Source organism: Cynocephalus volans, chromosome 10 (genome assembly GCF_027409185.1).
Source record: "Cynocephalus volans isolate mCynVol1 chromosome 10, mCynVol1.pri, whole genome shotgun sequence".
NCBI classification, from domain to species: Eukaryota; Metazoa; Chordata; class Mammalia; order Dermoptera; family Cynocephalidae; genus Cynocephalus; species Cynocephalus volans.
Window position 1 is genome coordinate 24,655,968 of NC_084469.1, and position 16,930 is coordinate 24,672,897.

A 16,930-nucleotide genomic window follows, 5' to 3' on the forward strand; every position below is an offset into this window, starting at 1 on the left:
GACCCCCTGAACATGAATCTATACAGTGGCACCTGGCAATTTTCATTATTTTTAAACAAATTTCTCTTTTGATCTTTATGTGCATAAACATTTCTGAATCACTGCTGTAGGTATTAGGGAGTTAGTCAATTTTTTTTTTTTTTTTAAAGAAAGGGATAATCTGAACAGAGAAAGTGATATATACAAGATAGATGAAGGAGTTGGGGCTAGTAAAAAGGTTACTGTAGTAGTCTTGGTATGGCCTAAAAAGGATCTAAATACTACAGTGACAGTAAAAATAGGAAAGAAGAAACTAATCCAAGAATATGAAGGAAGGACCAACGTGATCCCAAGTCTGATCAAGACTGAAAGGACTTGAATTAAAAGGACCTGCTGTATACCAAGCCTCTGACATTACAAAGAATGTTGCTATCAAGAACAGAAACAAAGAGATCATGAGGGACAGCCATTTTTGGAGGAAAAATAAAGCCCATTTTAGACATGTTCAATCTGAAGTGATGACAGGACATTCAAGGGGAGTGTATGTGTGTGCACACACTACATCACACAAAAGCATTTTCTATCCCCATATCATCTAAGTTTACTAAGTATTTGCTCAAATCATTGCTGTAGTTCCACAATTTAAAATGTCAGTTATGTATATATCACTGTTTTATTATCAAATACCCCAAGGACTCCAAACTCAACGTTTTCAAATTAGTCTGTGGTACAGAAATAAATTTTTTAGAGAAGATTTTAATGCTGCAGGGAAGATGCCATTTTATAACCTCTTTTGAATACTACTACTATATGATTCAAAAGCATATAGCAGGCATATGTAATGAGTATATAAGGTCAAAAGGCATTAAGTGGAACTCTCTCCACCCCTCCCCCCCACTCTGGAGGCGGGATTTGTTCTACAAAGCCTCCTGTTATGCCAGTGGCCAACTAGACAAGCTGGAGTTTTTCTTTCTTTTTTTTCTCCTGTGACATGTGCTTTAGTTGCAGTGGAAAGGAAATGTGTCATCTGTGGTTTAGTTTTAAAGTGGAAAACTAGCTGTACATATCCTTTTTTTTTTTTTTTTTTTACTGCAGATTGACTTTAAGGTTCGTATTCTCCAAGTTTATTCTCCTTTAAATAAGAAGACAAGAAAAGAAGTGGCTTATTAAAATCACATTATAATCAGATTTTGACCAAGCATTTTGTAAGGTAGGTCATGTGTATGGCTTTTCCTGTGCCTTTTCACTTCTAACTTTGTACAGATTAGTGTTTGAGGAAGTGCTTTCAAAGAGTGTGTAAGAAACTTACTAACAAAGTAGAATCATAAGTGATTGAAAATGTTGGTTCTTTTCTGTCCTATCAAGTAAAATTTAAGTTAGAAATGGAAAGATTTACCTTCAACATAGAATTTTAATTTAGGATTAGAAAGGATTTGAGTTTGGACTCCACAAGTGAATTAGAAAGTTTTGTTAAAAGAAAAAAATTTAAGAAAAATTTCTCATTACTAATGCTTAGACATCATAAATTTTATTGAAAATGATCAGAGATAAGTAAAAAAAAAAACCTTCTGATCATACAACCTGGCCTCCACAACATAAATTAGAGATGTAGAAACCGTTTTCAATTCTCAGGCATTTGTAAGGGTAAGAGAAAGTCTCATTTTGCCAAGAGTTTGTTTATTTGGGCATGGCAGTACATCTGGCTAAAAACAATCAACAGCGGGCCTATTATCTGTCCTGTGGTAAGCACAGTTAAAATGTGTACGCCTACTATGATGCATACGCTACATTGTTAATGAACTAATGTGTCGAGAATAACCCACTTTAAATCATTTTAGCATGTAATGCAGAAGTCCAGTCTAGTATAAAAGTGTGAAAATTACTTGCTAACCCAATTTCAAGTACTTCTTTTTGTGACTCATAAAATATCCAAAGATTTATGTAATTAAACTTAAAAACTGAAGCTGAACACTATTATACAAAAGTCAGTATACTGTATTTTTAACTAATAGTCATAATGCAATGAACATTTAATAAAGGTTTTTCCTCTCTACTAGTAATATGAAATATTACTTCAGATGTTAGTTTCCAGTTAGTATTGTTTATTATATGCTACTTTTGTTTGTATAACAACATATCACATGTTATTCTCAATTCCTGTATTTCAATAGTATACAAATGTTATCCAATAACATATAAGAACTATTTCTTCTAAAACCTTGATACTCAAAAGCATGACTAGAAGTGGCCTCTGTGTCGCTTGAGTGGATTAGAAATACAGAATCTCAGGCCCTACCCTAGACGTGCTGAATCAGAATCTGCATTAAAAAAAAAAAAAAAGAAAAAAGACTCCCATGTACATTTAAATTTGAGAAGAACTTCTATAAAATACACAGGATTCTTAACCAGGGAATTTCATTTAGTAAATCTCAGGAGAACAATCTTAGTTTTGCCTTTAGTTCCCACAAATAAATGCCAACAATAAAACACTCCTAATAAAAGTAGCTCAGGACCAACTGGTGTATTATCATAACAGATACCTCAATAATGGTGATAAATCTTTCCTACTAGGTTAGCAGTACCAGGAACAGATATGCCAGTTCTATTTAAATCTTTAATCAAATGGTGGATATTGAGAATTAAGAACAGAACTTGTCTACTTTTTGTACTGGTTTCCAGGAAGCTCAAAGATAAAACTGAAGCAACTTTTTCAATTATATGAGGGTACTTCAAAGCATTTGAGGAAAAACAGAATTAAAAGGTATTTTGAATCTTTCCATGAACTTTCTGCAGTACTCTCGTATGTTGAGATACTCACAATCTGCCACTTCACTCTAAATCCCCAAGATCCTGATGCTCTATTTCTTTTTATTTTATTGTAAAATTTCCTTTTTTAGAATTATGTCAAAATCAGAAAAAATGCTAGGTATAAATGATGATTTATTTTTTAAAAAGCCAGTAACTTTTATTGAACTTTTGAGATTATTCAGAAAAAGATCTGCCTCTTTTTCTTTGTTACACTAGATTTTTAGGTTGAGAAAACTGGCATGCCTTTGTTTTCAGAAAGACACAGTAGAGTCTGGGAAAATAGAGGTGAAAGGAGAGAACCACCACTATAAAATTACTTTCACAAATACTGGGAATATATTTCTAAGTATTAGCTTTATTTTAAGCTTCAAGATAAACACCCAGAAGGAAAAAGAACACGTTGAATTCCTATTTGAAGTCATTTCTTTTTGGTTGCTACCTAACTTTCCTCTCTCCACACCTCCCCGCCCCCCCAAAAAAGTCATTGCATTTTCTTTCCATACATGAAGCAAAATGTTCAAGGCCACATTTCTCCTTTATCATAAAGAATGGTGACGGGTTAGTTAGAGGGTAGGGAGTTTCTGCAAGAATGACCCTTAAATGTTTTTTTTTAAAAAAAAAAAAAAAAAGAAAAGAAATCAAAAGTGGAGGAAAAGCAGAAGTATCTGACTCAAAGCTGAAGTCTAACATGCTTAAAAAGGAGAAAACTATATAAAGCCATGATATTTGGTTTAAAATGATTAATAATTATCTGTAATGTTAACTTCTAGGATCTAAAATACAGTAGAAACTAAAATGCTTCTTTATATGTAGACTAAGAATAATAGGAAAAAATTCAGTTGAGAAGGAATTCAAACAGAGTAGCAATGTTCAGGCACAAGCTTGTAGCTTACTTGTAACATCACAACATTACAGTTACCAAAATAGGAACATTCTTTCACATATTAACAAATTATATCGCTCTCCCAACAGATATTCATGGACATGGAGCACACAGGACATTACCTGCATCTTGCCTTTCTGATGACAACAGTTTTTTCTTTGTCTCCTGGAACAAAAGTAAATTATACCCATCTGTGGGCTAATAATACTACTGCCTGGGATACAGTTATTCTAAACAAGATGGGCAGAAACCAAAATGAAAACATTAACACAAACTCTGTAACTCCTGAAGTTGATTATAAAGGTAATTCTACAAACATGCCTGAAATAGCAACATCATCTCACTTCGTATCTTTAATTCCAAAATCTGAACAAGAGCTTTATACACCTTCTGTTGTCAGGAACAGGTCTTCAACAGTACAGAACATTGAAAACATAAGCAAAAGTCCTGGTGAAATTTTCAAAAAGGACGGCTGTGAGGAAAATAACAACAACATGGCTATGCTAATTTGCTTAATTATAATTGCAGTCCTTTTTCTTATCTGTACCATTCTATTTCTATCAACCGTGGTTCTGGCAAACAAAGTCTCATCTCTCAGAAGATCAAAACAAGTAGGCAAGCGTCAGCCTAGAAGCAATGGCGATTTTCTGGCAAGCAGTGGACTATGGACTGCTGAATCAGACACTTGGAAAAGAGCAAAACAGCTCACAGGGCCCAACCTAATGATGCAACCTACTGGAGTGCCCACAGCTATAAGGGAAAGAAAAGATGAAGAAGAAACTGAAAAACTTACTAACAGATGCTTTAGTGAAGAAAAATGCAAAGTAGCAATGAAAAAGGTTATGGAGTAAAAATGAAGTCAGTTTGGTATTTAAAACCAAAGTGTTGGTATGGTGATCTAAAATTTGACAGGGTAGGCCTTGCAATTTAGAATAAACCAGGCAAGAAAGGGAGAAGTATCCCTGCTTACTTAATTACTTTAACTGTATACTTTTGTCTTGACACTGAATATTTTAAAAAGCAAATGATAAAACAACCAACCATTTGGGTAAGGTTTTAAAGATAAGTTAAAGATACTGACTAATAGAGGTAGCAAGGGATAATTCAATAAATATGCCATGTTCAGTAATAGTAGTTAGATGATCTTTGTCTGAATGTAATTAAACTTTGAAAAGTTTTAGTGTGTCCTTAGAGCCAAGCATATGCTTCAATGTCTAAGAGGTGTCAAATTCCTAATGCATAGAGTTGAACTGTATAAATTAATGGTACCTTTTTTGCTGGATGTGGCAGAATACATACCAGCTTATATACAACACAGCTAATTTTAGACTAGATGCTTTCATCTTTACATATGACATACATAAGAAAGTGTTTTTCTCCTATAAGTACTAATTAAAACTTTAAATTTTGTATAAATTAAAACTCATTAGAATAATACTGTGACTATGTATATTTGCATTCACTTTATTATCTTAGAGAACACATTGCAAAGATCAATAAAAAATAGAGCACAACTAAAATAAATGAGATTTATAGCCTTACCAGAAGGTCAGGTGTAAATGTAAAGTATGTTTTACTGTTTAAGAGTAACATTTATCTTTTCTATGAAACTGCTTATTGGAGCATTAATAGCAAATACCCAAAGTTGATTAATTTTTGGACTTCAAGGTTGCCAGGTGGCCTAATAAATGGCCATTTACTTTTTACTATCCAATGTGACATAAGCAAAGGTGTGTGTGTGTGTGCGCGCGTGCGCACGCGTGTGTGTGTTCAAGTTTGGAAAACAGGATACATTAGGTAATTGTCTAACCTTTAAAGAAATTGGCTTCAAGTAAAATAATGACTTTCATTTAAGTCAAGATTTCCATCTTCAATTAAATAAATTACAAATATTGTTTGAAAGAATTTCCAAGTATCTACTGAAAATGACACAGGGCATACTAATTAAAGATGAAGCCACTTTAAAAAAAAAAATCTCATCCCTTATTAAGTGTTTATTTTGGGCAACATGCTAGCCACTTAAGAAAATATTTTATATATTTTTTTCCAAGTATGACCACAATCTTACTTCCCCTTCTAGATTCACCTGAAGAGTTTTTAAAAAGCACCAATGCCTAATTCCAATGCCCTCTTTCTAATTCAACTGGAACAGGGTGAGCTCCAGGCATTGGTAATTTTTACAGAACTCCTAGGTGATACTGCTCTCAGTAATCAAATTCACTTCTACAAGTTGCATGGCTCCAAACATCTAGGTTACATCTTAAAATGAGAGGGGAAAAAAATAAACCATCAATTTTCTTATCAATTTATTATAATAAATTTTTTTTTACAAATTTGTAAAAAAAAACGAAACAAAAAACATTCCTTAAACAATAAATCATAACCATATTATTCCCAGATACAGCTAAATGTCAACAACTAAAAAGGAAAGCATGAGAATACTCATGCCAATCCCAGTGACATCACGTTATCTTTTGAAGGGTAAAATGGCCCAGATTAGAAATGAAACTTGGCAGAGATCCCATTTTGTGCAAATTAAAAATCTGAGATTGTTCACAAGAACACACTGTGATAAGAGAAAGCACTCCTTGAATTAAGTACCATAAATAAATACTTGTGAGAGGAAATTAAAACAAATTAGTACCTTGTGAAAATAAAATTATCTAAGAAAGTACTTTCATATTCAACATACGGGACAAACATTTTCTCACCAAACAGAAAACTTCTACTGCAGAAACATTAAAAATTCATCACTCACTCTCTTGCCTGTTAAAACACACACTTTCAGAATAATACTATCCAATGATATAGTTCATGAACAAATGGAAGTGGTTCCTTTACAAACCTTGACAAGTATTTAAAGATGGTGGTTAAGGTATCTTTGAATTTGAAATTTTAAAGTTATTTTTTTTTTAACAAAAACACTTATTTTCTACCCCTGGGTATTATGGTTCACCAGCTTAATTCAGGGATTTTAAAATAAGAAATCAAAAGCTTTATAGCATTTTGATTATATTCTGCTTTATAATAAGACCTCTTTAAAAAACACACACAAAAAACCAAAAACCCAACTATTTATTTTGTACCAAATCATAAGTACACTGTAGTTAAGAACTAGGTCATAACAATCTGTGTTCCTCTACAGTAACCAGCGGAAAGCAGTGCATGGGTTAACACTTGCCATACCTAATACAACCCGCACTATGCAAGGCACTTTACATTTATTTAATCTCATAATAAACTTATATATTAGGAATTATGATCTTTATTTTTCAGGTGAGGAAAGAGGCTAGAAAGTGATTTGCCCAAAGAAATTTTTTATTCAGATGGATTCATACTCTTTTCAATACAATTTGCTTAATTTTTTATTTAAAAGAGATTCTCAATTTATTTTATTTTTCACTGAGGAGTACCTACTTTGTGGGTAATTGAATAAACAGCTGCAGAGTTGAACTCAAAAATCACTTGGTAAAGTATTTGGTCAAAATAACTTAGTTATACTTTTACCTGGGCTTTGCCAGTTATGTATTATAAAATAACATTAACATTTACTGGGTGCCTACTATATATGAGACATTTATATGTTATGTTATCCTATTTATTTATTTTTTGTTATCTTATTTAATCCTTACAAAAACCCAAAAAGGGAAATATTCTTTCAGAGGAGGAAATGGTGACACAGAAGTGCAGCAACTTGCCTAAGTTCATACAAGTAAACAAAACACATCATTAACTTATAAAAAGAAATCTCACTATGGGTAATAACCCAACTGGCAGCTTTTCCTTAGAACACACAATTTTCTCTTCAGGACTCCATTCTAAATATTTAAATTATATGATCACATTACTAAAGAGTCTCAAATGTTTACTTATAGACATTAATTAAAAGCATTCAAATCATATGGCTCCAAATTGTGTTTCAAAATAAGTTCTGTTAAAGTCGTACATTTCTTAGTCATTTTGTGGGTTATTGCACTTCCGGAATCAGCTATTGATAAACTTCCTCTTTTTCTACAGAAACCATTTCAGTTCACTAGAGAACCATTTTTAATCTGAATTGAACCACCCCTTTTGCTTTCTTAGCCAAATCACCAAAATGTCCAGTTAGAACAAGAATTTAGCATTCTGCAAAAGAAGTTAACAGCTGAGGTAAGAAAAATTTCACAGACAATTTTGTTTGATCTTTGCTATACATAAGATTTATTTTAAAAACTAAAATGTCATTAGTTTTTTAAACTTTAATTCAACTCTGATAGTCTAAAGATGTCTATAACACTATAACAGGTTTTTGTGGTTTTGTTTCATGGAATTAAAAAATATTGCCTTGGAGAAAGATTTTCACTTTCTATAGGCTTGTAATATATAAGCCCTTTTAAGTTTATTCAATCATAATGTCTGTTAACCTCAGTTTTATAATTAAAAGAAATAAACTGTAGTCATGGCAGATAAAGCTAAGGGTTAAAAATAAAACTGGATTCCATGGGCTATGATTGAATTTACAACGACCAAAATACTAATTGTTAAAAATTCTAATTTGCTTTCTATAAAATTTCCCTGTACACATAATCCATAGATTTAAGTTATTTTTATTTTTCAAATCCCAATTAGTTTCCACAGTAAGAATGGTCACCTTCACTTAATTTTAAAAGAAATCAAAAGAAACCAGATGTGGTAGTCAATTATCATTATTATACATGCTTTTTTTTTTTTTTTAACAGAAAATAGAACTTTATGTTTAAGTTATAATGACATGAAATAAAGATCATTTAAAAAACTTACTAACAAAAATGTTATGATAAAATGTGTAAACAAATATTCATTATCACCTATGTGTTTATATCACATATTACCTGAGCCTTTAGTAAATAGTGTAAAATATAGGGAAAAACACCCATAGAATACACAATATGCATAAAAGATGCTTACTCTATGAGTAAACTGGGCAATTACAAAGTAAATTTGCCTTCTAAATAAAAATTACAAAGAGTTTACATAGACTTGTATTTTCAAGAAATTAAGTTCATAGTGGGGGGTTATCCTATTTCAAAACTTCATAAATATTTATTACTTTCTCTTATAAAGTCCATTTTGGATTTCTTCTAAGTAACTATTACAGGAGTTAGAAAATATTTATTTTTTTGAAAGACATCTCTTTTTTAGAAAAGATTTATCTACATATTTTTAAAGGGTTGATCCCAAATTTAAAGTTTAATAATGTCTGTGTTTTCCCCACTAATTCCTAAATAATTCTACTCAGAGGGAAATTATGAGTTCCAAGTAAGTTTGAATTTACTAAACAGAAATCTGACGCTTTTCAATGTCCAATCTTTAAAAATCACCACAAATTTTTCAGTAAACTTACTACATATGACAGTGTTAGGCTAACCATTCAAAACTACCATAACTGTTTTCACAGTCACAGGACTAAAATGAGTATTCTGGTATGTATGTATGTATGTATTTGTTTATTTATTTTTTGTATATAAAGATGACCGGTAAGGGGATCTTAACCCTTGACTTGGTGTTGTCAACACTACGCTCAGCCAGTGAGCTAACCGGCCAGCCCTATATAGGGACCCAAACCCGTGGCCTTGGTGTTATCAGCACCACGCTCTCCCGAGTGAGCCACGGGCCTGCCTCAGTTTTCTGGTATTTATTATCCTGCCCTTTACTCAAGGCTACCACCAGAAGTTACTTATATATCTATTCCGAGAGAGCTCACATCTCCTTCCTTCACGAGGCATTTCTGTTTCATAATTTTACTATGAAACGCAGTGCAGCATACACAGTGACATGAGCTAGAAGGAATGGTCTCTGGTACAAGACTGGCATGGTTTCTGTATGAGTGCCACTACTTAGACAATTTGCCAACTTACCCAATTTCTCTGTGTCTCAGTTTCCTTATCTATAAGATGAAAATACCAGCACCAAGCTCACTAAAATAGCATAGTGCCTTGCATTTGATGGTTGCTCAGTAAATGCTATTAGGAGGGTACTTCAAAAAGTTCATGGAAAAATGGAATTAAAAGATAATACGAATCATTCCATGAGCTTTTTGAAGTACCTTCATATTACTGACAAAAGATGGTTACCAAATACTCATGCTTCCTACTGTAGTTCAAGTCAACTCCCCTTTCTGTTCTTCCTCAAGAATTGCTGTTTTCCTCCTTTTATGGCTTCAAAACTTCACTAGTTGGAGGTAATACTAATATTAAATTTTAATCTATTATATTTGCATTATAACTTACTTTTGTTCTATCAAAGTAACTGAAACACAGACATTATTTTTGATACTGCTTTATAATTTGCCTTTTTCTCTAGGAAATGCTCTCCAAATCTCCTTGATTCCCTCTAAAATACAGTGACATATTTCTTATTATATCCATCTTAACAGCATTAATTTTAAATGCTGGACTCTTTATGTACTTATGCATTACATTTATGAGAATATGTCTAATACACGAGGACTCGTGCTTCACTGTAATTGCCTTTAAAATGCTTAGTTCAGTCTACATTTTTCTTTTTTTTAAAAAGTTTTTAAATATTCAGAAAAAGCAAAGGACCAAAATCACTGATTTAAACCTCAAAGTGCCACCCTAAAATAATAAGTAAAATATTGCCACATGAAGGTTGACAAATTTGGGTTTTGCCTGAGCAACAGACTAAGGGATTTCTAGAAAAATCCTACATATAATACACATAGGTTCTTTGGAGTAATTAGCAGGAATGCTTCTGGGCAGTGCCAGGGGGGGGGAAAAAAAAAGAAAGAAAGAAAGAAAGAAAGAAAGAAGAGAATCCTAGGGACACTTACAGCACATAGGAGAGCCTGAAATGAAAGATAAGTGATTTTGAGAGGATGGTTCATTTCGAGTCCTACACCTTGGAAAGACAGCTCCTCTTTACTGGTTTCCTGAACCCACAAACAGAAAGAACAGTGACAGGGAGCAGCATTTTGTGGTTGCTTCTTTCATCTATTTCAATCTTCTCCAACTGCTTCATTTTACCCACTTTCATCTTCTACTGTAACCTCTCATTAATTACATAACCACCCCCTTTTTTCACCTGATTATTAACTTTTCTTCTTTTCAATACCTTCTGTAGCCAATTGACCTTCCCCTTTTTCATACATTTGCTTTCTATAATTTTTATTTTTCTATTTTGTTTTATTTTATATTTCTTTGCATCCCCTTTCCATTTCATCTTATTCTAAATTTTCTTCTCCTTTTCATTCCCTACCCCATGTTCTTTGTTACAACCTTCTTTCCCTGCAGAAATAATGTTGGTACTTCAGGTACACACATATGTTAAATAACTTTCTGCAGTGGTAAAAACACTGGCCTCACTACCTCTGGAAAAAAAGTCATTTTTTTTTTCACTGTTAAATCCCCTATTTATTCTTTTTTAAAATCCTGTTCCTTTTTTTCTGGACTATTGTGAATTGCTGTGGTAGGATTCTAACACAGATTCTAGTACTCTAGAATGTAGCATAACCTAAATAGCTAACTAAGGAGTGGGATAAAATGGCAGGATAGGTCAAAAATAGAATTTGGTTTTAATATTGCTATAATATTATAAGGACAAGTGAAAATCTCGTGTACTGAAGGTTCTGACAACTTCCTATTGAACTAAGAGCTTATGAACCTATCAGGACTGAGCTTACAAATGGAACTGGGCTTATAATTATGTTCCTGTTTGGGCTCTTTCCTTCTCTCATGCCTTTTTCGTCTAACTGAAGAGAGAAACCCATATGGTTTCTTTATTTTAAGAAAAGTCACAAAAGAGGAAACATTTTTGGCTGAGGACAATCCACAGTCTGTATCTTCTGATGCTTTTGGTTTTTGAAAACGAAACTCTGAGGAATAACATTTTCTAACAAACTCCCCTCCCCCCATTTTTTGGGTAATCTGTAAAATCTGTAAGAATAGCGGGTGGAAACTATATGGATAATGACCATCTAGAGATGATTCAAATCCCCATAACTATGCCAAAATTTTCAAGTTTTTCCTCTTAAAAACCTTTGCAAAAATGGATAAAAAGCAGAATTTATTCACTGAGATTTTACCTTCTCTGTTTATATTCTGGTAGAAGTATTAATAAAATTTGAACTGAGGTCTTAAAGATGAGGACAGGTTCAGGTGTGCAGTCAGAAGGGGAAAGAGGCTAGGTCTGGAAAAACGCACTCCAGGAGGGTGAAAAACAGCATAGTTAACAGGGTCTGTTTAGGGAGAAAAGTGTGTGTTTAGAAAGAACGTAAGGTGGGGAAGGGGTGCATTCAGCTGGATGAAAAATTTTAGTCATGAGATGTGAGTCTGTACTGGATAACTCAAGCCAGAAGGAAGAAAACTGTTTAGAAGTTTAATCTTGACAGCAAAGAGGAACTCGCAAGCAAGGGAGTAGTAGTAACTTGATCATGTCTGCTTTTAAGATTAATCCATCAGCAGTGTGCAGGAGAGTTCAAAGGAGAACTATGAAGTATGAGAAAGAAAAGAAGATACAGTACAGAGGGGGAAAAAATCACATGTCTTTTCGTCTACTATAATAGGGTTACTTATTACTGTACCAAGTGGTAGAGAAATAAGCAATGAAAACTACTCAATTATGCTGAAATGCCTATTTGCAAAACCTTTTATTGTATTTTATTGTACCTTGTAACAGAACACCAGATCTCTTTTGGACAGGCCTATGAGTCACAGAAAAATTACAGTCTCTAATCATATATACCAGAATCTAACACCCTGAGATTTTTCTTTCCCTAACATTAAGAAATAACTGGGCTGGCAGTTGGTGCTGATAACACGAAGGTTCAGGGTTCAATCCCTGTACCAGCCAGCTGCCAAAAATAAATAAATAAATGAATAAATAATCAAAGAATTACCATTGAGTTTGTGTTTGATGATGTGCAACACAAGTATATTACACTCAGAGTTAAAAATTGTCTTAATATAACTCCTCACTTTAGAGATAAGACAATTGAGAGCAGGAGAAATTAAGTAACTAGTTCTCATGCTTACATCGATAGTTAGGTGGTAGAAGTAGAAAGCAGAACTGGAAATTTTCAAGTTTGAGCGTATACCACATCCCACAAAAAAGCACTACCTGCCAAAGTTACACAATGTGCCTTCTTTTCCTGTGTTCATACGTTGTTTTCCGTGGTTGGAATATTTATTTGCATAATTAGCTCTTAAAGACCTTTTAAGATTCAGTTCAAGTTTTACTTCTCTGAGAAACCTTCCTTAAAGCCCTCCCAGGCTAGGTTAGTTTCTCTATGCATCTCCTCTATCCCTTTATGAGAAAACATCAAATTATTATAGTTATTTTTTACTTAACGTTTTTACCACTAGAGTCTGGAACACTTGAAGGCAGCAACTATCTTTTTTTCTTCTTTTTTTAATCTCCTAAACCTAGAACAGGGCCTGATACAAAGACGTTGTTCACCAATAAATAAATGAAAGCAGCAGCAGGACTCCTTGACCAACTGATTAGAATTGATTCGACCAGATTCAGAGATCACTCAAAGATTTTGAGCCTAGGAGTTTGAGTTGAATCAAGTCCTTTAAAAATATGAGATCCTAACATAAAGGCACAGTGCTAGACACTGAGGATGCTTCAGAGAATCTATTGTGTTAGTAATCTCAGTGGATTCTTAGAATAGAAACTTCGTGGTACCATTAACAGAAATAGAGAAGTTGGGAGAGGAGTCAGTTTTGAGGTGTAAAGATGAATTCCATGTAAAATACATTGAATTTGCTGATAGTGGGTTATATATATGGAAATGTCCACCAAGAAGTCAGACAAATAGAATTAGAACAAAGGAGGTTTAGGATGAATGAACAGGTTGGGAGTTATTGCCTAAAAGTGAGAATTGAAATCTTATAGAACCAGGAATAAAGAAAAGTAGGTAAGGGTGAGAACAGACTACCAAGTATCCATGTTTAGGAAGCAAGGAAAAAAGAACTAGTGAGAGTAACATTGAAGGAATACTGTATTCCAAAGACCTACTTGAATTTTAGTGCAGAAACAGTCAATAGTGTCAAATGTGGACAAGAGAGCGACTAATAAAAAAGAGAGAGAAGAAAAGAACATGGGATTAGGTAATAGATAGTCACTGGTGTTCTTCAAAGCAGCAGAATCAATGTCTTTATAGTAGTAAAGGGTGAAAAAGTAGAGAACACATGGAGTCAGCATACAGAGCCTATGCTTTTGAGAAGTATGACTGTGAGATGAAGGACTGTAATATAATGATGAGGGGCAACAGGGCCAAGTACATATATTATTTAAAAAATTAGGAGAGATCATTGTCTATGAGGTCCAAATGCTGTACGATGAGTTAGAGTATATTCAAGAGTTGTTTACACTAGCCTACAGTATGTCAAGTCTAAATAGGAATAGTGCTAGCTGGTTAGCTCAATTGGGACAGCACAGTGCTGGTAACAACAAGGTCAAGTGTTCAGATCCCATACTGGCCAGCCACCAAAAATAAATAAATAAATGAATGAATAAATAAATAAGGAATAATAAATACTTACCAAGTACCTACCTACTTTATGCCAGCCATTGTAATGAAAAGTGAATACAACTAGACACCAAATGATAACTAATTGTCTTTTTTTCTTTCATTATAAAACCACTGGTAAGAAGGAAACACTCCGAAATGGATCACAAATATTTCATCTTACTTTTGTTTTGTGGACACCTGAACAATACATTTTTCTCAGAGACAGAGGCTATTCCATCAGAGAAGCAGCCTCTGCCTACTTTATCTAAATCATCAATGTCACATGTCTTGGCTAACTCTCCAAAGACAACAGGGAATCCCTTGGATCAATCAACACAATTGAACAACATTTCTTCTGGACAACCAATATCACCTGCCAAAGTCACTGATGAACAACCAACACAAGCTGTCTCTGTATCTTCTGGAAAACCAGCAGCACACACTTCTGCTGAACAACCACTTGCCTCTAAAATCACCAAACAACTGATACCAAAGACCAATACCTCCTCCCGACAAACAGCACGACCTGCATTCACCTCTGCCAGACAACTACCGCCATCTGCCTATACTTCCACCAGACAAGCACCAACACCATTTATTTATACTTCTACTCAACAACCATCATTATCTGTCCACACCTCTTCTGGAAAACCATTTCCACCGACTGTTCATAATCTATCCACACAACCAACATCAACTGCCAAAAATTCACCTCGGTATACACCAGGATTCTTTGTAGAGGCTACCAGTAACAAAACGTCTCCACATAAAACTAATTCTAATTTAACAGCTGCCATATTATTTGGTGTAATCCTGACTTTAATGTTGGTAGCTATAATCATGATTGTACTATGGAAGTGCACAAGAAAACCAGTTTTAAATGATCAAAATTGGGCAGGCAGGTCTCCATTTGCTGATGGAGAAACTCCTGACATATGTATGGATAACATTAGAGAAAATGAAGTATCCACAAAACGTACCTCCATCGTTTCACTTATGACCTGGAAACCAGACAAAAGCACACTTTTAGCAGATGATATGGAAGTTAAGTTGTTTGAATCAAGTGAAAACATCGAAGATCCCAACAACTCCAAAACGGAGAAAATAAAAGATCAAGTAAATGGTACATCAGAGGATAGTGCTGATAGATCAACGATTGGCACTGCTGTTTCTTCTTCGGATGATGCAGATCTGTATCCACCACCTCCCTTTTCTGACTTGGAAGGACAGGGGAATAACCAATCTCACAAACTCACAATAGGAGTTGTATCTACTCTTGCAAATGATTCGACCAATTTCCCACCATCTCTGGACTGTTTCAATCAAGCCTGTGAAGATCATAAATCTGAGATCGAAGTGTCATTTCCACCTCCCCCTGACTCACTTAACTTGCCCCTGCCACCAGATTTTATGAAAAATCAAGAAGATTTCAACAATGAAATCCAGTGTCAGGAGTTCTCTATTCCTCCTGACTCTGATCAAGATCTTAACGAATCCCTGCCACTTCCACCTGCAGAATTATTATAAGTATTACAACTTGCTTTTAGCTAATCTTCCATCCTTAAGTGAATCTCTTTTGTTTTTCTTCACGTGATGAAGTATAAAAAATGGCAACTGGTAGCCAATTTTGATTTTTATTCAAGAACTATCTGAAATCTGTTCAAAGCCCATGTTCACTGGTGAATTTTTTTTTAAAAAGTTATTTGACAGTAATCTATTTACTAGTTATAGTACCAATCCTTAAAGTATAGTATATTTTGGGCCGACCCTGTGGCTCTCTCGGGAGAGTGCTGCGCTGGGAGCGCCGAGGCCGCGGGTTCGGATCCCATATAGGGATGGCCGTTGTGCTCACTGGCTGAGCGCGGTGCGGGTAACACCACACCAAGGGTTGCAATCCCCTTACCAGTCACACACACACACAAAAAGTATAGTATATTTTACAAATATGGATATAACAAGCAATGTATATATAGTTATTATTACCCAATGGATTTTTTTCCCCCCTGAAAAGCTGTGTATAAACTTATTTTGAATAAATAAATTTTTATTTTTCTATTTCAAAGTTTGGGGTGGGGAGGGATAAGAAATCAAATATGTATCCCAAATTTTAAATTAATACCTCAAGTACTAAATAAATATTCCAAGTTTGTGGGGATTAGAGATAAAAATGCATGTTTGAGAACAGAGAAATTTTCCTTTTTGGTCTCATTGGAAACAGTAAAACAAACATTAAAACACTGAACTAGGGGGTTAGATTGGGGACATTTATCCTGAAAAAAATATGATCATGGACCATAAAAAATAAACATTTTTCCTATCATGTTGGGGGAGCACAAATTTTAAAACTAGTCTCTTTTAAAAGCTTCTTCTTTATAAGCACCCACACAAAATGAAGTTTTACAAAAGAAAAAAAGATAAACTCTAGTTTCATTCCAAATTTAGGTGATTTTTCCAGGAAAAACGACGATATATCAAAATACAAATGGTTCTCAACTTTTCACTAAACTTTTTTTAACTCTGACACTGTACATTTAAACTCAAACCACTGTTTTTATGCAGAATTTCATCTTTTATCCATTATCTTGGATAAACTGGTAAATCTGAGTTATCAAATTAGGGATGGGCCCAACCTTCGTTAAAGTTTAGGTGGAGAGTGGTTGTTGACCTACACTTATGGAGCTGCCAGCCTGTGTCTGGAGAGGTTCTCCTTTGCCCAACAAGTACATATTCTTCCTCATTACCCTGACCCTAACTCCAGAGGGAAA

General features: G+C 34.1%; 3 protein-coding genes across 8 annotated transcripts in view; 2 read left to right on the forward strand and 1 right to left on the reverse strand.

Annotated features, from left to right (window-relative positions):
• NF1 (neurofibromin 1) overlaps nt 1-16,930 on the reverse strand; it is a 228,507-nt gene that overhangs the window by 43,288 nt on the left and 168,289 nt on the right. The window lies entirely within an intron of this gene.
• On the forward strand, nt 3,766-4,521 carry EVI2A (ecotropic viral integration site 2A). Its single transcript, XM_063113071.1, has one exon. The coding sequence runs from the start codon at nt 3,766-3,768 to the stop codon at nt 4,519-4,521; it is 756 nt and encodes a 251-aa protein (XP_062969141.1).
• On the forward strand, nt 14,322-15,692 carry EVI2B (ecotropic viral integration site 2B). The gene has a single exon (XM_063109103.1). The coding sequence runs from the start codon at nt 14,322-14,324 to the stop codon at nt 15,690-15,692; it is 1,371 nt and encodes a 456-aa protein (XP_062965173.1).

Excerpts from the sequence above, each read along its gene's own strand:
- EVI2A (XM_063113071.1), top strand. The coding sequence starts at position 3,766 with ATGGACATGGAGCACACAGGACATTACCTGCATCTTGCCTTTCTGATG.
- EVI2B (XM_063109103.1), top strand. The coding sequence starts at position 14,322 with ATGGATCACAAATATTTCATCTTACTTTTGTTTTGTGGACACCTGAAC.